This window comes from Nasonia vitripennis (assembly GCF_009193385.2).
Source record: "Nasonia vitripennis strain AsymCx chromosome 4 unlocalized genomic scaffold, Nvit_psr_1.1 chr4_random0007, whole genome shotgun sequence".
In the NCBI taxonomy this organism is placed as follows: Eukaryota; Metazoa; Arthropoda; class Insecta; order Hymenoptera; family Pteromalidae; genus Nasonia; species Nasonia vitripennis.
In genome coordinates, this window is record NW_022279643.1 from 3,230,371 (window position 1) to 3,254,270 (window position 23,900).

General features: G+C 35.8%; 2 protein-coding genes across 15 annotated transcripts in view; one reads left to right on the plus strand and one right to left on the minus strand.

Moving 5' to 3' along the window:
* Window positions 1-23,900, minus strand: part of LOC100114161 (methylmalonate-semialdehyde dehydrogenase [acylating], mitochondrial) — a 242,410-nt gene that overhangs the window by 148,625 nt on the left and 69,885 nt on the right. The window contains exons 1-2 of one of the 14 annotated variants that reach the window (XR_004345295.1): window positions 5,375-8,048; window positions 1,834-4,459 (exon numbers count right to left, since the gene is read on the minus strand). The exons of 2 other annotated variants lie outside the window; for them this stretch is intronic. Coding sequence is in view for 5 of the 12 variants with exons in the window: in XM_031929955.1 (XP_031785815.1) it covers window positions 1,834-2,017 (184 nt within the window). In the remaining 7 variants the exon portion in view is untranslated. 14 annotated transcript variants of the gene reach the window in all.
* Window positions 14,203-17,045, plus strand: LOC100679595 (zinc finger MYM-type protein 1-like). Its single transcript, XM_008205848.2, has 5 exons — window positions 14,203-14,419; window positions 14,581-14,763; window positions 14,953-15,667; window positions 15,905-16,901; window positions 16,968-17,045. The coding sequence occupies exons 1-5, from the start codon at window positions 14,203-14,205 to the stop codon at window positions 17,043-17,045; spliced, it is 2,190 nt and encodes a 729-aa protein (XP_008204070.2).

Genomic DNA, 23,900 nt, shown 5'->3' on the forward strand with positions numbered 1-23,900 from the left:
ATGAACCTTGTCTCTCCAATTGCTTACATTGCTCTCGCATGTATTTCTTCATGAGTCGTACGTTGTGAAGAGCACAGCTGGCTTTATAGGCGCCATTATGATGGAGACAAACTGTTACGAATTTGATCTTGTCTAGAGGTGGATATTCAAACCACTTCTTCACTACTTTATTACATATGTTATTTTACCGCCTAATATAGTCAATATATTTTTCTAATTATTAATTTTATAATAAAATGTAACAATGCATAAGAAATTGTAAGATAAAGTAAAAGGATGTAAGCAGAAGTAAGAAAAAAAAAGTCGCCATTTTCTTATATCATATTACGCTTACAGACAATTTTTTACATTTTGTTATACTTTTTTACGCATTGTTGCATTTGTCGTTTCAAAGAAGAGACCCCCATGAAATCCTGGTTCAATGGATTTGTAATAAATTGTAATAAAACGTAACAAAATGAAATAAAATGTAGCAAACTGTAATAAAACGTAAAAAAGGTCCGAAATCCATCAAAAACGTACAAAATGGTACGATTTGTTACATTTTCTTATATTTTATTACACTTTATTACATTTTTTATTTCCACTAGAGTTAAATTAAAAAGTCAATAATATTATATCTATTTAATAACTGCTAATCTAATTCTTAACCCACATTCTTGACACAGCATAGTATAATAAAAAAGTAAATTATTTATTGCAATCAAAATTTGCGCGTTCCTCAATCTAACAAACCATACCGACCAATTACATTTTCTTAGCAACCAATCAGAATCATCTTTTTTGATAGATCTGAGTTGTTTTTTAATCTGTAATGACCTTTTTACTTTGGTTGAAGGTTTTTTTAGAGATTATCAGAAATACATTATTTTTCCAATTTTTTTTTGGTAGACATTTCGTTCTTCAAGAAATATTTCTAAAATATTTCATATTGTGGGATAGATACTTAACAAATAAATTAAATAGCAAAATCATAACCAATTAAATAAGTTAATAAATTAGTGTACAGACTAACACATTTTTTTGCGGCAAAAATAATTACTTTGACTACTGGAAATCTTACTTACCACCAATTTTTTAAACGAAGTTTACATGATAAAATTTACTACAAGTTAGTACAAATTTTTTAAGTAACTCCGGTAGAACAATAAAAGTGTACTTGGTTACTATCAATTACTATTCTATACAAACCCATTTGAATAGAATTGAAAAAATTGTATTCATTTAATAACGTTGAATTTGTTTCAACTGAGCTAATTGAAAATGGAAGTAACGGTGTGTAAAATGTTGATAGAAAAATCATATATAACTTTCTTAATCAATACAAATGTTAGCGATGATATCGATGTATAAGCGGTTGAAATCACTCTTATCTATACGAATGTGTAATTAGGCAGACTGAGAGGTCTGCTTAATCATGGTTTGTTTTTTATGTCATATAATGCGATACTGATATGAGTCTAATACAGAAAATCTACTTAATGTTCTTTATATTTATCAATTAAAAGCCATGTATCAATAAAATGTGTGTGTGTGTGTGTGTGTGTGTGTGTGTGTGTGTGTCTATAATTTTTAGTTTCAATCCGAAGGAATCAATCGTTAATAATAAGTATTTTGTAAATCAGATTAAAAATAAATAATAGTAATAAAGAACAGTAAATGCATGAGTATTCAGATTTGACAACCATAGGCTGTTTGAATGAGATTGCTAGTTTATGTTTCCACGTGCGTCTGCGAGTGTACGAGTGCGTTATGGAGAAAGAACTCAATTTTATATAAATTATCATACCGAGTAATAAATTGAGAAGAAAAGGAAGTTTATATAATCCATACCTTGTTTTTTGTACTGATTTTGATAAGTTTTGCCATCATCCCGTAATGCTAATTGAGAACAATGGATAGAAAGTTTGTCAGTTGTAGATTCGCTAAAATTTTGTAGTACGGCTGATTGGAGACTGAAGTAAGGTAACCTTGTCGCAACATTTAGTGTATACATAGCTGAGGCCTGACAACACATCGATGTTTTCTTGACGGTTCGTAGAATCTATACTCGAACCGAAACTTAAATTCATGCATTTCGGACTTGTAATTAAAAAACTTTGAATTGTTAAGTAATCAAACCTAAGAGAAACAATTTGGCATCTACTTAACTTTATAAATGTATTTTTAAATAATTGTGTTAATTGAAAAATAAATCGATACGTCGATTGCATATAAGTCAACATTATTTTACAAATAAAAATTAATTTTTATTTTGTAAATATTGAAATTATAATACAACTAAATATTTTACGCGTTGAATTAAAACTAATAAATTTGAAACATCTTCACGGTTTTGAATCGTCATCAGCCTGATTCACATCGAAATTTTAATGTTCTTATAATACAATATAACGTAGATTTTGTTATAATTTAACTGCATGTTAAATTGTATATTTCGATAGAAATGCGTATAATCAACTTTTTCGCACTTGTATTGAACATTATTTTTTGATAAACCCTCTTGAATAAAATGGGGCAACAAGGAAATGCGCATAAGATGCACTTTTACGCACGCTCCGAACTATTTCTTATCAAAATAGTATATTTCGTGTGATCACTCGTGTGATTGTCGCCCGAGCGAAGCGAGACCTCCTACTCGTGTAGAATCAACTTTTGCGCACTCGTATCGAAATATACTATTTCGATACAGAAGGCGAAAAATGCGACAAAACGCACAGTGTATTAAAAAACCGTTGCCAATTCATTGGCACGTAGTTTTTTCCAACTAAGTTTAAATCAAATATTGATTAAAATACAGTACATTAATGATACTTTAAATTTATTTGAATACATTTTCTGTAAAATGCATTAAATAATAAAAACAGACAAGATTACGGCGTTGAGTTAGTATTCCACTTTGTATGTTATTCTGTTTTAAAAATGATGGAATTAAAACTTTAATTAACAATGACTAGAAATTTTATATGTTTATGTATTAGGAATGTTGACATGCAAGCTCAGCCCAGAGGGCGTCTTGGATTCCAGTCCTAATCCTGTGTTACATGTATATTTATGTTGGTAAAGGAGCACTTTTAGGGCAGATCCCCTTTTTTAATAAAAAGATAATCACTCAATTTTATAATATTTATTTCATTATAACACGCACGAGACATGTGCTTTCGTCAAGCGTCTACACGAGTAGCTCGAAGGCGACTAACTCTTACATAGAGCAGCGAAGAGATGACCCCTCTCATTCTCTTTCTCTCTCATACAAACAAAACTTACTTTCGGTGTGCCTACGAATGTACATAGGCGTGTATACATTCATATACGCAACCCATACATAAACTAGAGGCTGAATGCTTTTACATCAACATACGCCCCCTCAATCAGCCGTTGATTAATCTAATAGAAAATATGTTTTTGCAAAAAGGTTTCATAATCAGTTTGCAATAAAGGCTTAGTCAAAAAATCAGCCATATTAGACTTACTTTGTATATATTTTAAATAAAATTTTTCTTTATTTACCCAATCTCTAATAAATTGAAGCTTTATGTCAATGTGTTTCGTCTTTATGTTTTCGATATTATTTTTACTAAAATATATTGCAGACTGATTATCACAATATTGAGTAGGTTTTTTAGTATACTCATTATAAATATTTAAACCTTTAAGTATATTTGAAAACCAAACTAGTTCTTTCACACTTTCTACCAACGCTATAAATTCGGATTCCATTGAGCTTAATGCAATACATTTTTGTTTGATAGATTTCCACATGAAAGGAATATTATCGAAAAATAATATATATCCACTCGTTGAATGTCTTTGCATAAGGTTACTTCCCCAATTCGCATCCGAAAAAGAAATTAAACCTGTATCTTTGATGTCTGATAAATTTATCTTATAATTTTCAGTGTTAAAAACGTAATTTACGATATCTACTACAATTTTCCAATGTTGATAATTGTACGCAGTACAGAACTGTGACATCAAATTAACTGAAAAACATATGTCGGGCCTACTTCTATCCGCTAAAAATGATAGACATCCTATTAGTGTTCTATAAGGAAATTTTATCATTAAATCATTTTCAATTATTTCTTTTTCTTCTCTCGGTGGGATGATACCAATTTTTAACGGTAGTTTAACATGGTTTCTCGGTAATTCTATTAATTTGTTCATCAGTTTTTTAATATACGTATTTTGGTGCAAATAATATTTATCTTTAATTTTTTCAAAATTTACGCCCAATACATATTTAAGTTCACCTAACTCTGTAACGTTGATTTTCGATTTTATTTTTGTAACTATTTTACATTTTAATTCATCATTTTTAACAAATATAATAATATCATCAACATACAGTAAAAGAAATGCTTTATTTTCTAAATTATATACGCAATTACACCACTGTAATTTATTAAAACCCAATGATTTTAAGATATTATCGAATTCTTGATTCCACTCTCTTCCGCTTTGATGTAAGCCATAAATTGCTTTATTTAATAAACAAACTTTATTTTCTTTTCCTGCTACTTCAAAACCTTTAGGTTGTCGCATATAATTTCGTTCTTTTAGGTTTCCATACAAGTACGCTGATTTTACATCTAATTGTACATGCCGCCATGATAACTTTGATACAAACACTATAAAGAAAAATCTAATCAATGAGAAATTTACAACAGGTGAAAATATTTCCGTATAGTCAATTCCGTTTATCTGACTGTAGCCTTTAGCTACTAACCTTGCTTTATATTTTTTAATATTATTTTGATCGTCCTTTTTTAACGTGAATACCCACCTATTACCAATTACCTTGTGATTTGGCGGTAAATCCACAAGAGTCCATACTTGTCTAGACTTCATAGTTTCTATCTCTTCACACATGGCTTCATTCCACTTTTCTTTTTCCGGCGATAGCTGACTTTCTTCGAAGTTTTTCGGGGCCTCGACAGAATAAACTTCATCTAATTGAATTTCATCCATCAGACCCAAAATATAACTATTTTCACCGTCTTCATTCTCGTTTAATACATTTTCGTTTTTGTTTATATTATCTCCTTTATCGTTACTCGATCTTGTTGCCTCAAAACAAAAATAATCCGGGTTAATTTCAAGTTTATTTAATTCACAATACTTTCGAACATCATTAATTGATCGTAATCTAGTATTATCATTTGGAGGGTAATAATATACATCAATTCTATTTCCTATTTTTCTTGCGTTTTCAGTTCTTTTCCATCCTGACATATCGATATCTCTTAAAACTTCATTTTGCATGTCTTGATTTGTTACATTTTCTTCATTTTTCGTACCTATAGTAACTTGATCGTTTAGAAATATATCATCATTATCGAGATTAATCATAACATTAGATTGTTTATTTAACATCTCTTCTCCAAATAGTGTTTTTACTCCATTTTTACTCTCCTCAATTTTTACATGTATTGTTTCTATAATCTTTCTTGACTTTGGTAGCCATACTCTATAACCCTTTGTTTTTATTGCGTATCCGACGAGTATACCCAAATCTGCTTTAGCCTGTAATTTATTTCTTTTTGAACTTGGAATGTAAACATATGCGAGCGACCCGAAGATTCTTAGGTGTTGTATTGACGGTTTGTATCCCGACCATTTCTCGTCTGGCGTACAGTCTTTCAATAGCTTATGCGGGCACTTATTTTTGACATGTGCAAAAGTATGCAATGCTTCAGCCCAAAATTTCGGCTGCAATCCACTATCTTCTAACATTGCTCTAACACCTTCCATTGCTGTGCGATTGAAGCGTTCGGCGACGCCATTTTGTTCAGGTGTGTATGTCGAAGTTCTTTCTACCCTTACTCCTTTTTTAATTAAAAAGTCATTGAATTCTTTATTACAAAACTCTAAGCCATTATCTGTACGAACGATTTTTATCTTGTTGTCTTGTTGTCTTTCGATTTCACTCATAAATTCTTTAAAATATTTAAAAACTTCTGATTTTCTTTGCATCGTGTATACGAAAACTTTTCGCGAATAATCATCTATGATTGACAAAAAATATCGGCTTCCGCCAACTGACGTGACCGGAGATGGTCCCCACACGTCCATATAAATTCTTTCTAATATATTTTTAGACATGATTCTAAACGTTTGCTTGAAAGACGAGCGAGTAGATTTACTAACCTGGCACACATCACACGTATCCATTGTTCCGTTTATTCTCTCGATGCCTCGTACCATTTCTTTGCTCTTCATTTGACCGATACTATTTACGTTTACGTGACACAGTCTTCTATGTGCTTTTTCAATGTCGATACTTGCTTTTGAATATGTTTGAGTGCTATATACCTCGTTCATTCTTTTCTCGTGATATCCATTTAATACATAAAGTTTTCCTTTCCTGTATACAGTAAAGTAATATTCTCTTTTTTCGGTATAAACTATCATTTTATTATTATTCCAATCTATGTGAAAACCTGCAATGTCCATGCATGCTCCACTTATTAAGTTTCTTCTCATATTAGGAGCATATAGTACATCTTTCAATTTTATTTCGACAAATTTCTCATTATCTTTTACGTAAAATACAACATCACCTTTACCGATTACTTGTGATTTCGCATTCTTGTCTCCTATTAAAATATCTGTAGGTGGTAATTCTTTAAAGTTTTTAAACCATTCTTTTTCTTTGCAAAAATGTGATGTTGATGCGCTATCTATTAACCATTCATCAAACTCGTTCTCTGTTGCATTCGTGACTTGTGCTTCATGATTGTCATACTCGAAAAAATCAGATTCATTTTCTATATAAAAAGCTTTTGTATTACTTTGCGAATTTTCTCTTGTGGAATACTCATTTTTACGTTTTAAAGTATAGCAGTCTTTTTTTATATGACCGGGCTTTTTGCAATATCTACATATTACATTCACTTTATTATCTTTAGACTGTTGAGCATTATTTTGCATGTTAAAGTTTCTGTTATCTTGTTTATTATATTTTATATTTTTATTATTATTATATTTTTACCCGTTTGGTATGCATTTATTACGCTATCTAGTCCATCATCTTTTTTCTTTTGCTTGATTCTACCTTCTTCGGTAATTAACTGTTTTTCCAAATCAACAAATTTAAATTTATTATCATCCAATCTATATAATGATTGTACGAGATTATCATACTCAGCTGGTAACTTTCTTATTAATTGAAAACACATCAGAATATCGGGAATTTCAAATCCAGCGTCTTTTATTTGTAATTTTTTTTCGCTTACTTTTTTGCAATATATTCCTATTGTTTCTTCATCCGAATTAAATCTCATGTCATAAAATTCATCGACAAGGCCTGCGAGTCGTGCTCGTGATTGCAGCTCAAAGTTATCTTTTAAAATCTGCCATGCTTCCTTACCATCTAGCGTGTTTGCGATCAGCGTCTGGAATTGTCTCTCAATTCCTAGGTATATAGTTGTGAATGCTCGTTCCTTTCTCCTCTGGAAATCAACTTTTTGTATACGTGGTGTACCTTCTGCTGGTTCTTCTACTTCATTTGTAATGAATTCCCATGATCCTCGATCAATCAATGCAACTTTCATATCCAGCTTCCAACTATTATAATTATTCGAATTTAACTTTGGGAAGTTTATAATTTGTGACGAACGTTCTTCCATTATGGTATCCTTTCAAGGCTAATTAGTTTTTAATTTATCACACAGAGCAAAGTATTTTTTTTCTTCTGATTTGTCAACTTTACTTCTTGACTTCTACGTGCTCTGGGCCCATAACCATTTGTTGGTAAAGGAGCACTTTTAGGGCAGATCCCCTTTTTTAATAAAAAGATAATCACTCAATTTTATAATATTTATTTCATTATAACACGCACGAGACATGTGCTTTCGTCAAGCGTCTACACGAGTAGCTCGAAGGCGACTAACTCTTACATAGAGCAGCGAAGAGATGACCCCTCTCATTCTCTTTCTCTCTCATACAAACAAAACTTACTTTCGGTGTGCCTACGAATGTACATAGGCGTGTATACATTCATATACGCAACCCATACATAAACTAGAGGCTGAATGCTTTTACATCAACAATTTATATATACGCTCATGCATGCGCAGTGCTTGTACAAATCACGTGACATAACTCACACATGCAAGAGCGTGTCTGTGAGCATCTATATAGATATACATTAAACACGGATTTAGGGCTGGACACCAAGACGCCCTCTGGGCTGAGCTTGCATGCCAATACTCCAAATTATATTAAATTGAAACTAAAGCGCCCAGTTTGATTGCCAACGCGTCTATACGACGAAATCATTTAAAATTCTAATAGCAATTAGTTTTTTCAGTTTTCGATGTATTACTATATTAGATATTTGTATTTTTATGCGCGCGTGTGTGTGTATGTATGTGTGTGTGACACACACTTATACATGTATGTATATACCATCGGTCGGGTCGGTCCGTGCAACATCGAACACAATTCAGATTTACAACGAAATTCTACTATGATATACTTACTAGACGACTCTGCTTTTTCAGGCAGGCTAAAAAGAGCGTTATCGATGCATTGATTATAAAAAGCACGGTACGCAACAAGGGGCGAATTGTCTTTCTTAGACCCGCAGGCGCATGCGACGCACATGAATGCTCAATCATCATCCTCGCTTTAAAAAGACCACTTTCGCCCCTAGTTGTGATATACACTACTAATTTTTTTTTGATGAATATGTTGTGCACTTGTTGTGTACTGTGCTTTTTTATAATCAGTGCATCGATACCGCTCTTTTTAGCCTGCCTAAAAAACAGGGACGTCCAGTATCTCATAGTAGAATTTTGTTGTAAAGCTGAATCGTGTTCAACGTCACACGGACCGACGGTATATACATACATATACGAGATGCGTCACACACGAAAATGCAAATATCTAGGGCGATAGTGTTTTTTCCTTAGGGGCGAAAGTGAGTATATATACACACAAAAACACTAATAAGGTCTTTCGTTTCAGGCTTAAAAAACTCTTCTTCCGCTTCACTTTTTTGTAGGCGAAAAGTGCGTTTTTGATGCACGTGTTATGAAAGATGTTTTCAAAGAAAAATTGTTTGACAAATTACATATTAGAGGAAATTAACTTCTCAAGGTTAAGAGACAGCCAATACAGGCAATCCAGCTTGCATATATTTCAGAGAACGATATATTTTTGCAGAAGCACTAGAACTTGATAAACAGTTGGTTAAATATATAGTGTAACATTCGTGTTTCCCCTGTTGCCGGGTTTTCAGCCAGGAACTAGGATTCGGAAGGGGAAAAGGTGATTCATTACTCTGTGTGTTGTAATTACCAAACATAATGATATATTATAATAAGTATTTAGAACTATGGGTTGTTGCTGTTAGAGCCCACCTCCAACAGAAATCGAATCACGAAGGTATTAGAAAGATTTTGCCTTCACAAGTCGTGATACAATGGTACGGTAGAGCGGCGCGATCACAACGTTACGGTGCGGTGTTAGTCACTGCGGTTCGTGTAACTATGAAAACATTCGGTCGCGGCAAAGTTGTGTGCACACGGCTTTGTCGGTCCGGATGTTTAGTACAGTGGCGATTTTGATTTCCTGGTGTACGCACAGCGGTAATCGGAAGCGTTGGCTAAGTTTTTTGGTGCAACCCTTAAAATTCACAGAGACGTGTGCGCATGACTGCGATCTTTGAGTGAAGTTTTGGTACTCCCTTATATTTTAGTCAGATTAGACTTTTTCCAGGCACTAAATAAATAAAGGTAAAAGATTATTGGAAGTTGTTCGGAAGGATTTCAAAATATTAGGACAATAGTTTGCGCGTAATTTTTGGCTGTGGAACATTATTTAAATAATCAAAAAAGTGCATAAAACTGTTTGTTGAGCATAAATTTTGAACCATTGATGCTATTGAAAAAAAGGATGTTACTTTTTTATAAATATTAAAAATACTTACAAAATGAGATAAACTAAATTGAAATCCATTCATTTGTTTACTCAAAAAACGGAAGAAACCGATGATTTTAGCGTTTTTTTAAATTTTCTATAATTAAAAATATTTTTAGAGAAAATGGTTTTTCTCTATCTGATGTTGTCCCTCGGTGGTGATCAAGAATATTGGTTTGTCTCTATCGGTCTTCCCGAGGCAGATTGTGTGGTGAGAAAGGAGAGAAAGAACTTTAAGACATTTTCTCTTTTCTTCGCAAAGTTTCGACGGTCAATGTCGCCCTCATCAGGAGACTGATGTGAAAAAATTGTATTAAATACTTGTTGTATAACACTATATGTACAGTATGAAGAATAGAACTCACAATTATGGAGAAGATCGGTACAAAGTTTTGTCGAGAAGGCGCTTCCCCGCCGTGCGGCGTGGGGAACGTAGGTGAACAGTGTTTTTCTCTCAGCGGTTCGATTCTAATACGCGCGAGTCGAGATTTTCGTCGTGTTTATATAGCGCGTAACAGAAGAGAAGAGAAGAGAGTGGCCGTATTGACAATTTCTTCCACTATCGACGTCAGAACCTGGCTTATGTTTGTTTTGTTTTCAGCTGGTGTATAAGGTGTGTATACTGTATTTAAATTTTGCGTGTCTTCCTTCTTATTAATACCGATTTCTTGTAGGTATATATGTAGCATTTCGGAAACTAGTCTTTTATTTAAATTGATCTCTCTGTCTTTAATGTGGTAGTTTTCAAAATTGAAAGTGTGATTCAGATAGTTTACGAGATCGGAGATTACAGTATTTTTCGATTTTTTGCGTTCATTTATACGTACACACGCATTCCTTTTTGTTTGGCCTACATATGCGGTATATAAGTAGTATAAATTTTAGCTTAAAATATTCATAACTTTTTGTTCATTCCTATTTCTTGTGTAAAACAGGCTTTTGCCAGATATATTTTACGCAAGTTTCGATTTACAGCGCTTCGCGCACATCGCGAAACATATATCATTTTACACGAGGTGCCGTTCTACAGAAATTTATTGGAAAACTTAATTTTAAACAAAAAATATCGACTACTGTCACAACAATATCTTTCATATCTTTTCCATCATTTTCACACAGGTGCCAGGTTTAAATTAATTTATAGGACATTGAGGAATAGATACTGTGCTATCAATTTAAAATTTTTGAACCATGATACAACTGTTGAGAAGTTGACAGTTCGATCAACAGCAATATCATTGTCAACATGTCGTTTCTGCGATATTTTGTAAAACATCGTCAAGAAGGAGGCAACATCACGGTATATAAGGTAACATACTATGAAATATTGAAGTATGAAATCTTGATGTTATAATACCAATTTTTATATTAATTTTCTTTTACACTTTTTAGATGCAAAAGAAGTTACAGTGAGGCCAGTTTACGTATACTGGTATCGTTCAGCCAAGTCTATAGAATGGACTGCGTATACTATATTATTATTATATTACATGTAATTTTAATTGCAAAGGACATAATATTTACTAGCAGGGTCACCTCGCTTCTAACGTCACTCGGTTGATGTTAGGTATAAATGTTTATAGTTCTAAGGAAAATTAAAAAAAAATTATATTATAATTATAACTACAAAAAACTTAAAAGGTTGAGCTAGTACAATTTTTATACTGTGCTTGGTAGTATTACCAATATAAAATAACCGTTTAAAATAGATATGAGATTAATCAAAGAAAGGCAAGTTTATAACAATATATTTTTAAACATAATATAACACAAACCTAAAGTTGTATTATAATTAAGGGGGAACTATACTGATAATTAACTATTTTATAATTTATAACAATTATTTTATAACAACTATTTTAAATTATATCAATTTTTATAAATCAGAATTGTAATTTATAATTATAAATTAATTATAAATTAATATCAATTTTTATAAATCAGAATTGTAATTTATAATTATAAACATATTTTTAATTGTATATAGAATAAGAAATATTTTATTTTGGTAAAAGTACAATTTTACTGTTTCATGGCTCATTTATCGGATAACCCATTTTGTCAAAAAATGTTCCCTGCACATAGCCTAATTATGAAGATTTCTAAATCTATGGTTAAAATATATGTTTCAAGTATACAAATAAAAGTTATAATTTTTAAAACTATAAAACTGCTAGTTGTAATATTTATTTATAAATATTATTTAAAATTATTAAAAACTGTTGGTAAATATTGATGTATAATATAAAAAATTAATATCATAAAATAAAATTTTGTTTAAAAATCAAACCATTTATTTTTATAGTTGAAACATAAATTTTAACTATAGATTTATAAGTTTTCATAATATTGTAATATTATTTTAAAACTGTTAAACATATATTATTTTTTTATACTACTACATTTCATTCTTTTTGATTTGTCTTATTTTTTTACATCTGTAAATTTTTTGCTATTGAAATATATACTATTATGATACATAACATTCTTGGCATGCACAATAATGCAGAATAAATCAAATTTACCTAACATTTTACTCTTGTCGAAAGTTACATTTATTTTTGGGCGAACTTATTAGAAGTATCCTAAATTACGTCTAAAAATGAACAGTACATTACGATACGTGTGACATAAACGGTTCTTTTTTATACGGCGCAGTTAGCACCCGAGCGTAGCGAGGGCGCTAAGCGCCGTGTAAAATTGAACCATTTAAGTCAAGAGTATCGTATAAAATTTTATAGCACAGACTGCTAAAATCCGTGTCACAGACGCACACGTCTGCAACGCGAGCTGCGAGACGAGTCAGCGATAAGAGTCCGCAGAGCCGTACTACGATGCATAGCATGCGCTTGCATCGTAGACGTTAGCTCAGTGGTTAGAGCTCCCGCTTGTTAATCTCGGGGTCCGCGGTTCAAGCCCGCGTCTATACTCTTTTTCGCTTTCCGACTCGTCTCCTCTCCGTCCGTTACATCCGCAAGTCTAGCCTATTCGTGACTTAACAGCGTAATTTTAGCCACACTGTGCTATAAATATATTTTATGAATATTTTTAATTAGAATAAAAATATAGTTATTGGACCCGTAAATTGACAAATTTTTTAAGCATAATTGATATAATGTGATTGTACATATTATGTAAAATATATTTAGTTTTGTGAACAAAATTAGAGTAATCGAATTTTCTCATTATGTTATTAGAATAAAACTATTAAATTTTACAAAATGAGATAGGGGAGGGTCCGTACTTGATTGTATGATCTATTATAAATTTCCTTTATTTATTGCTATAAGCGAGTTAGTGTTTTTTTTAATTGTTATAATGTGGCGCCAAATTTGAATTTTAAATTGATTAGAGACATTTTTAATGTCAAATTTATATTAAATTATAATTAAAACTTTCGAAAACAAAAAAAAAATGTTCAAGTGTTGCTTCGGTGGTAGAGCCGGTTCTGTTATATTATTTTTTTGTTTGTAATAACTTTACAAAACATGTATTTCTAAAATAAACGCGTAAACATCCCCACCAGGGGCGGCGTTTCCACTGTGGATGGTGTGGAGTACTACACACCTTCAGCTTGGGAAGATGTGGAATTCCACACCTCGAAATCCACGCATCAAAATTAAAATATGGGAAATAGTTTTAGAGAATACTGAGAGCAAGCAAAATCAATAAATATAAAAAATTGACAGTCATTTATTTTAAAAAAAAAGTGCGAGAAAGCGAGGCAGGCTGGGATTCAAAGAAGCGGTATCTTCGCGGAAAATTCGGCCGCGTGGCCCGCGCGAGTCGAACGCGCCTCGCGGCGTCGTGCTCATTGGTCGACTGCACTGTTTGCGCGGATCGCGCTTCACTAAGTCATTCCTGTTGACCGAGTGCATCGTGTGGGGGGGCTCATCTCGAAGTTTAGGCAAGCGAGGCAGGCTGCGATTCGAAGAAGCGGCACCTTCGCGGAAAATTCGGCCACGCGACCCACGCGAGCCGAACGCGCGTCGCCGAGTCGCGCTCATTGGTCGACTGCACCGTCCGCGCGGACTGCGCTTCACTAAGTCACTCTTATTGGTCAAATGCATCGTTTAGGCCGAGGTTTGGGCTGATCGCAAGGTTTAGTTCTAGCTGCGCTGCTGTATGAGTCTAGATTTTTCAAATAATATTAGTGGGAGATGTAATCCATCGAAGCGCCAGTTAGTGTGATTTCGAAGTCGAGACGATTCACATGACATTGATCTCGCGAAGCTGAGTGTAGCAGGCATTTCAGGAGTTAATTGAGTATTAAGCATGAGGAAGTTTTTAGTGAGAGTAAATCAGCCTTCTGATCCACCTGAAACCAAAGAGCGAAGAGAATCAAATGCAGCATCTGATTCAATTACTATAAGTGCAATTTCGAAAAGGCTAGAAAACAATCAAGCAAGCAACTATGATGGAAAACAAAAACCTAGCGATTCTTTGGACAAAGAAAATGATTTTGAATCCTCGCAAGAAAATGTTTCTTCTCGTAAGTACTTGGATTTATATGACGATGCGTGCAGTACGATTATGTATGACTGAGTTTGACCGCGCACAAAATCTTACTTTTGGTAGTGCTGCAACCGCATTCTGTATAATAACGAACTTATTCCATAAGTATTTGTGTTTATTAAATTTTAATTTTTTCAGAAGAAAATCAAGCATTGCCTAAGCCTAAAGTAATTGAAAATTGGAGAAAAACGTACACGTGGATAACAATAAATGCATCAAATAAAGTCGTCTGCTCAATTTGCACGGAAGCTGTAACTAACAAGTTATTGATTTTAGACAATAAAAATATTAGGATTTCAAAAATGGCATTCGTAGAAGAAGGTTAGCTGTTGGAAAAGTGCTGTATCAAGATTTAAAAATCACGAAAAAAGTGAATTACACCTTCATTCTATCGAAGTGACACTTGCTAAGAATAATAAGCGCAGTATAATAGATCATTTGAGCTTGGCAAAAAAAAAGAAATGATAGAATCTCGTACAGCTCTAACGAAAATTTTCACCACTGTTCTAGTATTAGCAAAACAAGGTCTTGCTCTAAGAGGACACGATGAGGATCGATCAAATTTACTACAATTTTTGCATTTGAGAGCCGAAGATGTGCCTGAATTGAAATCTTGGTTACAACGTACTGGGCATAAGTGGGTCCATCATTCTATAATAGATGAGATAATTGCTCTCTATTCAGAAAATCTATTAAATATAATAGTGAATGAAATAAAATGCAATAAATACTACTCCATCATGATCGATGAAACATCCGACGTTTCAAGACTCGAACAAGTTTCAATTTGTCTTAGAACAGTTTCCCACAACTTCGTGGTAAAAGAACATTTCATGGAATTTTGCAATACAGGAAACACAAAATCCGAGACGCTTCTAAAGATTGTGACCGAATATCTTGCTAAAATAACGTTAAGCATAAATGATCTACGAGGTCAGTGCTATGATGGAGCGAGCAACGTATCTGGAAAAATTACCGGTCTTCAAACTAGAATTCGTGAACTCGAACCCCGTGCACTATTTGTACATTGCTCAGCTCACTCATTAAATTTAGTTGTTCAAGACGCACACGAAGACATCCAGTTCGTAAGAAACTTCATTGGCATGATTAAAAAAATCATCAATTGTATACGTGATTCTCCAAAACGTCTGCATGATTACAAAATCTTGCAAGAATCGCAATCTCAAGAGCGTACCACTGCGCTATCTCCGTACTGTCCAACAAGGTAATTATTTTATTTGTATTTTCTGATACTCTGTAAGTGAAGTTTGATTTTCCCATATTATAAACAGTGCACAAAATGTACTCATGTATCGGTCATGCACGATCAAAATATTTTATTTTATAATTACCTAAATATTAAAAATTATAAAATTTATTTATATACTGCGAATAACGTCGAATTGTCGAATTGAATAAATATACTTACTACAGGCCATTAATTTTGTGCAATATTTTTCAGATGGGTCATGCGAATCAAGTCACTAAAAACGATACATACTGTTGAAAATTATAAAGCTGCCATTGAGTTTTTCAACAACCTGAGTACAGATCGTAATTCCGATCCTAGTAATTCATCAAAGGCAAAAGGTTTTTTGCAAAATATGTATTCGTTTGGATTTTATTTTATTTTAACAACAATTATTGAAATTTTTACGCAAATTGAAACTTTGAACATGGAACTTCAAAAATCTGATTTGTGCGTAAATATGTCACATCGCAAAGTTCAGATCGTAACGGAAAATATCAAGGAAATGAGAAACTCGAAATTTGATTCAATTTGGAAGACATGCACAAAAGATGCTCAGACTTTAAATTTGGATGAACCCACTATACCTCGAACTAGAAAAATTTCTAAGCGACTAGACAGTAACCAAGCCAGTGTTCATTTATTTGAAACTCCAGAGCAGTACTATCGAAAACAATTCTATGAAATTGTTGATAAAACCTTAATGGCATTATCTGAGAGGTTCAATACGGACACAATTAAAATTTTGAACAATTTTGAAAATTTTATAATTAATGAGAATAATGTCAATGTCAAAGATATAACATCTTTTTATAATATTTCGATTAAAGGTGCCGCTGTTAATGAAATTAACGGAGAAAAGTTACTTCAGCAAAGGGATCTTTTTATAGATACAGCAAAAAGGCACAATATCAAAATTAAATCATTGAAAGATGTCATAGCATATTTGAGAGACAGTGAAGCTCTTAGAGATATTGTTTGCGAATACTCAAAATTAGTCAAATTGTTGGTTACCATTCCAGGATCATCATGCTCAAATGAAAGATCTTTTTCTTCATTAAAGCGTTTGAAAACTTATTTAAGATCAACAATGCTCCAAGACAGATTAAACGATCTCGCTAGAATTAATATTCATCAAGACTTGCTTGCAACATTGGATTTAGAAACATTAATAAATACATTTATCAAACGCAATTCACAGAGGTGGGCGGTATTTGCAATATTATAAATTTTAACTACGTATAAGAATAAATAGAATATGCATAAACGTGTATAGGTATTCTTATCGGGATATAAGGATCCGGACGCGATAAGGTGGCACGAAGTAAAGAAGCAAAGACAGAGTATTAAGTAATAGAGCGTAGCGTAACTTTATTATTAAAGTTAAACTTAAACAGAGCGGGACAAGAGCCGAAGGCGTGCGTGCAGCTCGACTATCTCGTAGAGAGTGAGGCGGCGAGCGGAGAGCGCCGCCGAGCTCAGCGCCGTATCACGTGGTTTTGGCGGCGAGCGCTTCTAGAGTCGCTGCGACGCGAGGGATCTGCCGTCGGTGTCGGGGGAGATCGTACACATATTCCAACACTCCCTCCCGATTGTCCTCGACATCGTTTCCAGGCTGACCCTTAGTTATTCTGTAACATGAAAAATCTGTTAATTTCCTAGCAATAATCTGGATAATTTGTTATGGCTATCAGAGGGCAAAGGCTTGGTAAAGATATCCGCTCTTTGCTCCTTTGATTCTATCCATTCTATTTTTACATAATGTAACTTGACACACTGCTTAACATAGTCCTCATACACTCCAGCCATGTGTCTCAACTTATTACTTCCATCCATCTTTGTGCAAGCGACTGCTGCTTTATTATCACACCATAAGATGATTGGAAAGTATGTCATGTTTGGAATCACTTTCAGAGATAAACTTATGCTAATTGATTCCCTACAAGCATCACACATTGCTACGTATTCAGCTTGACAAGTTGACAAAGCTACGTAGCTTTGCTTGTGGGTTCTCCAGGCTATTGCATCTCCGTACAGCGTAACTACATGTCCGTTTGTCGTGAGCGAGTCTTTACAATCTGCAAAACTTGCATCTGAGAATGTTTCCATCCCGTCCTTCAGGCCTTTGTAGGTCAGCTGCCAATTCTTTGAGTAAGCAATGTATTTGAATACTCTTGTTACCATTTTCCAGTCGTGTTCAGTCGGATTTTGTTGGTGTCTGCTTAACATATTGACTGCGTATGCCAAATCTGGCCTGGTGCCGGACATCAAGTACATGAGAGATCCAACCACTTCTCTGTATCCACGCTGGTTTATAGCTTTGTCATTTGTTGATTCTTCCTCTCGTTGTTTTCGTTGTCTGTTCAGCACTTGATTTGTTACCATGGGGGTTGATTGACCTTTAGCTTGTGCATATCCAAATTTCGTTTGCATCTTATTTATGAATTTAATTTGGTCCAGTTTTATGGTCCTTTCCTTACTGTTTCTTGTTATAGTGATTCCCAAGAACTCTTTAGGTTCACCCAGGAATTTCATATCAAACTTTTTACTCAGTTCTTTCTGTATTTCTCTCATCTTTGGCTCGTCATTGCCTGTCAGCAATATGTCGTCAACATACAGCAGCATGATTATGCGGCTTTTGTCTTCGGCGTATATGAACAGGCATGGATCTCTACTGTTCGCTTGAAATTTTAGTTGTTTAGCGAATTCTGAAAAGTATTCATTCCAATTCTTTGGACTAGTTTTCAAGCCATAAAGAGATTTGTGAAGCTTCCAAACTTTCGTTTGTTTCTGATTTTCGTATTCTTCAAAACCGTCTGGTATTTCTAGAAATATATCCTTTTTTATAGGGCTGTGAAGAAACGCTGCTTTTACGTCCAGTTGCCACAGCACATAGTCGTGTTTATTAGCAATAGTCAGTACAGCTCTTACTAGTGCAAGTCTTGACACTGGTGCGTACGTTTCACAAAGATCATACAAATTTGAATCCTTGAAACCTCGTATGACAATTCTTGCTTTGTAGTCGGGGTATTTTGTTCCACTGTCTTTACGTTTGAATACCCATCTCGAATCCAGGATGTTTAACTTTTTACCGTCGCAGCTAGTTCTACTGACTACTTCATATACTCGGTTTTTCTGAAGTGCTTCTCTCTCTTTGTTTATGGCTTCTTGCCATCTATCTGCTTCTGGTGATGATACAGCTTCTCGGTAAGATTTTGGATCCCCATTAATACCTGTCAGTAGTGTATACAATTCATATTCACTTAGGCCTTCAATTTTATCCTGCATTTTTTCTGATTCTGACGTACCAAGCGTCATCAGTGCATCTGGGTCGTATATGTTTAGACCTTCTGTTTCACCCTGTGCTTTTTCAGCTGATACAATTTTCTTACTTTGAGTCTGCTTCCGAGTCACTGGTCTGTGATTTATTTTTGAAATAGGTTTCATGGCTGTTTTCTGATTTTCTCTACGTGGTCTACCCTTTTTCTTGGGTGCCTTAATCACCACTTCCGGTTGATCTGGGCTTTCTTCGTCGAATTCAAAAAACCAGGTTTCTTTATTCAGAGTATCGTTTGTTATTGTCCAATTCTTTATATCTTCGGGCTTGTAAATATCTCCAAATACTTTGCTTTCGATGAATTGCACGTTCCTGCTTTCGTATACTTTACCATCTTCTGGGTTTAGTAACAAGTATCCTGTGTCAGTATATCCTACTAACACTGTTTTATTCGAGAGCTTATCGAACTTAGTTTCCTGTTGTCCTTGGACCTTGGTAAAAGCTACACAACCAAATCTCTTAATCTGATTTATGTATGCTTTTGATTCTGGGTTGATCATTAGCAAAGGTGATTTAAGACCAATGGACTTGTGAGGCGTCAAGTTATACAGGTAGGCCGCTGCTTTTACAGCCAGATCCCAGGCATTTGCTGGTAGTCTAGAATCGTACATTAGGGCCCTGGTGATTTTCTGTATGGTTTGATTGTAGCGCTCTGCTATGCCGTTTAACTGTGGAGTGTATGGACAAATTGTTCTGAGTTCAGCACCATATTTATCCAATACCTTCTGTGTCTTTCCGCTGGTAAATTCTGTTCCTTGATCACAGTCTAGGTAGCAGAATTTTTCATCTCTTCCGCATATATTTCTACATTTCACGACAAAGTCATCTATGCATTCGGCGGCGTCCGACTTTTGCTTAACTGGGTAGGCCATGGCAAAGCGTGAATAATTATCTACTAATACAACTATGAACCTACAGCCTTTCGGATGAGTAGCCGGTGTAATCGGTCCCATAGTGTCAGCACTGACCCGTTGCAATGGTTTCTTGGCCATCTCTTTGTTATTATCGAATTTCGGTCTATTCATTTTCGCTACTTTGCATATTTCGCAATCTTTCAAACACACACCATGATCATTTTCTCGGAATTGTTTAATGTCGGGGTATAATCCTTTCAGAAGCTTTACTTTATTCAGAGCCGTATGTCCTAATCTAATGTGCCATAAATTAATGGTATTTATTACGGTAGATTCGTCACCATTTTCTTTCCTTTGATTTGCTGAATCTATGACTGACTTTTCATCAGCGAATGTCACCTTTTTCTTAACAATCTTTTCATTGCTTTCATGGGCAATTAGCGCACCCGAGGGCATCTTTTGTATGTTATCTAATTTTGGCTTTAAATCGATTATCCAGAATGGATTCTCAAACTTTCCTTCTAGAATCTTTTCTCTCGTATTTGGTTCGTAAACGTTTATCGTTTTGTTATCTAAATACACGCACAGGCCTTGATCTGTAAAGCGTTTGAGTGACAGCAGGTTTTTTCTCAAATTTTCTGCGTATACAACATTATCTAGTTTTATTACGTTACCGTTAGATAGTTCGAATTTAACTTGGCCTTGATTGGTTGCGATTATGTTAGATCGTTTGTCTTTATTGGCACAGCCTATTACGCGCTCAGTCTTTTCGTGCAGCTGAGTCAAGATGAGTTTAGAATTTGTCATATGATCTGTCGCGCCTGAATCTACGATAAATTTTTGCGTCTCGTCGTCCCATTCATTCAGACTCACATTCATGCATACTGAATCAGTATTGGTCGTACCTTTTGCAGGAGTGCCAGGTCGTCTGAAAGGTGACTTTGATCGAGATCTGCTATGCTCTCTCCTCTGCTTTCTCTTTGGAGAGATACTTCTGTTGCGATCAGTCGCTCTCTTTCGTGGTGGCCCTTTCCGTGGTTCACTGCAGTCTACGGCGATGTGCCCGAACTTATTGCAGTTAAAGCACTTAGGCTCGTCGTGCTTGCAGTCCTTGGACAAGTGCGCCGTGCTACCACATCGCTCGCACCGTTTGTTGGGCCTTTCCCTACTTTTGGATCGTTCGTCAGAGGAACGGTTTCTTTCCTCTGCGAATCCGAGCAGGGCTGATTTTTCTGGGGTTCTCTGCTTCGAGTTGTCAATCTGGAAAATTAAATCTTTTAGTTCATTGTAAGTATATTTCCTACCCGTACCATGGCTTGCAACGTTCTCTGCCGTAATGATCTCTGGGTAGGCTTGCTCTACTGCGTTGAACAGTAGACTTTTCTTTGCCGTATCGCTCATTTTTTCTATGCCTTCATTACTTTCATACTTTCTTACGAGGTCTTCAAACCTCAAGCAGAAGTTAAAGGCCGTTTCTTTATCTTTGTTGAGCTTTAAGTTGAAGAGTCGTTTCTGGGCTGTATGAGCATTAATTCTCAATTCATTCTTTTTAATTTCTTTAATCTTATCCAGTAATTCAACTGGATCTTTTATGTTCATCGTGTATAGGTGATACTTATCATCAATTCTGTTCAGAATTATCTCGCGTATGATATTCTTATCGTGTTCGAATTCATCTGGACAGATCAGACTTTGATTGTACTTTTCGAAGACGTAGAACAGTTTTCGCGACTTTAGCTCTGAGAATAAGAAATCCTCAAAGGGGGCATATTCCGAATCTAATTTTAACTTGTACATTCGCGTGATGTTAATCTGTTTCAATTTTGCGTCATTTATACTCGTGTTACCTGAGTTCATTGACTTGAACAAATTCAGCTTATTCAGTTGCGTTAAGTCTTGATCAGAAAAACGTCTACTTACATTCAAATCGTCGAGCGCGATTCCAAGACGTTCGGCGGATTCAACGCGCCAATCTTTATATGGCGACTGTTCTCTCCTTACTTCATTTTTCTCGTTCCACTCGTACGAGTCGGCCACTAGTGTGGACGAGCACCTGGGTTCAGCAGGTCCGAGCTCCCTTGGTCCAGGAGCCAAGAGCGTGAGCGGATTGCGGTTGGCTGGTCGAAAGCCACGTCCGCGTCCTCGTGGAGGCAGCTTGATCGGTTCTGCCGGGCGTGTACAGCTGACGATGCTTGGCTTGTTGTTGGCTGAAAGAGTTGGCTTCTCCTGCCAATCTTTTACTGCCTGTCCATCCTGCCCTCTGAGCTTCAGACTATCAACGGACCTCATCAGTTGCTGTACATCTCCGCTGATCTTGGTTGTGAACCTTTCGAAGTTTTGGTTCATCTTAGCATTCTCCTCCACGAGGGACTTCATTCCTTCTACCAGCCTTTCGCTGAGCTTGACTTGAGCCAGGGTGCTCTCACGCAACAGCTTGGTGATCTCATTCATGCTGTATGTCTGGTCGTCATCCCTGGGCGTGGACGTAGTGGCTCCTGCTCTCCCTGCGTCGCTGTAGTGGCTTACGGGTCCTCTCAACCCTACCACTCGATCCTCTGTAGCTTTCAACACTTCCAGGAGTCTGGCTGCTTCTTCCAAACTGAGGATGTTCATGTCTGTAAATATACAAAAAACGTTAGTCTGCGGTTGAGAGGATACCCCTGCAAAGCTCCCTATACTTTGTGCACAAGTATCGGGCCACCTTGCTGTCGGTCCAGTCACTTTTCGACAAAGTTCCCAAACCGACTTAGTCTCTTTTTGCGGAATGTGTGCCTAAGCACGGCTCCCACAGTCCGAGACCCACTAAGCACGAGAGCAGGTTTGGCAGGTCTGTGTGAGGGTCTAGTTTTTGAGCGTGGGACACTGACTAAGTATCTGTACGTGCGCACGTACCAAGTCACATTCGTGGGTTCGTGTTAAACCTCTCACAGATCCGCACAGACTTCGTGTCGTACGTTACGTTGGCTAGTAGCCCGTCAAACTTTCCGTACAAGTGTAGACTTACATATAAATATTGTTATTTATGACTTTACTTCATTACCTAGTTGGAGTGTTTCGTCCCTAGAATTCATTAACCAAACGCCTCCGCCGTAGAGTTGAAGATAGAAACTCTCATTTGGTTCTTTGTCCTTCAGGTCGTAGTACTCCAGAATCTTGGCGCGTATGTCATCCCAGTCAGTACTTGTGCTACGTGCTGTCGAAAGATTTTGTAATTAATATTCAAACTTAATTTATTTTGATAAACCAGAGTCGTTGTGTTGAATTAATTCTTCGCTTAATTTATTGCAGAGTGAGCTCGCGCACCAGCAGCCCCACCTGCGCGGTGTCTGTAAACAGCGCAGCTCGCAGGCAGACTTACACTAGATGCGAAAGCCGACGTTCACGTTTATCGCGTTAAATTTCTTTATAGATGATTTTCTGCTAGTTTAATACGTTAAATGATTGCTTAGTTTACCCATGCATCAGCAGCCCCACCTGCGCGGTGTCTGTAAACAGTGCAGCATGCAGGCAGACTTGCACTAGATGCATAGGTGTGCGTTTAAGAAATTCAAAAATTGCCGCGCAACAAGTGAGCGGTCACGTGAATTCGTGTGCGCTTGCGCACAATCTTGTATTGACTTCGCTTTACGTTTGAGTTGACTCAGCGCGAACTTTTTGTGCACGTATATATGCGTGCGCGTCCGTGTATCGTTTCCGCTACGTGTGATTGTAATGACCGCAACTCTCCCTCCGTTTTCATGCACGCGCGTGTTAACCTATTACGAGCCAGGTTAAACTAGCGTCGTCTTTTTCTGCGTGCGCCTGAACTTGCGCGTCGTCGTCGTGAGCCGAGAGCGCGGCAACGGCGGCTCTCCCTCCGTTCCGTATAGCTTACGTGCAGGAGAGAGATGAGGCGGCCATGTTGGCTCGGTTGCCTAGCAACCCCCCTTTCTTTCGCCTGTTGCTTCGTACCGGGAATTTTTACCGCGCGTTTCTGTTCGTTTGAACTTCTCGGAAATGCGTTTTTGTTTTGGTCGAC

Bases quoted from the DNA above. Each gene is read 5' to 3' on its own strand.
- LOC100679595 (XM_008205848.2), top strand. From the start codon at position 14,203: ATGAGGAAGTTTTTAGTGAGAGTAAATCAGCCTTCTGATCCACCTGAA. The intron at 14,764-14,952 runs GTTAGCTGTTGG...CCACTGTTCTAG, and splicing joins AATGGCATTCGTAGAAGAAG to TATTAGCAAAACAAGGTCTT. The intron at 16,902-16,967 runs GTATTTGCAATA...AAACGTGTATAG, and splicing joins GCAATTCACAGAGGTGGGCG to GTATTCTTATCGGGATATAA.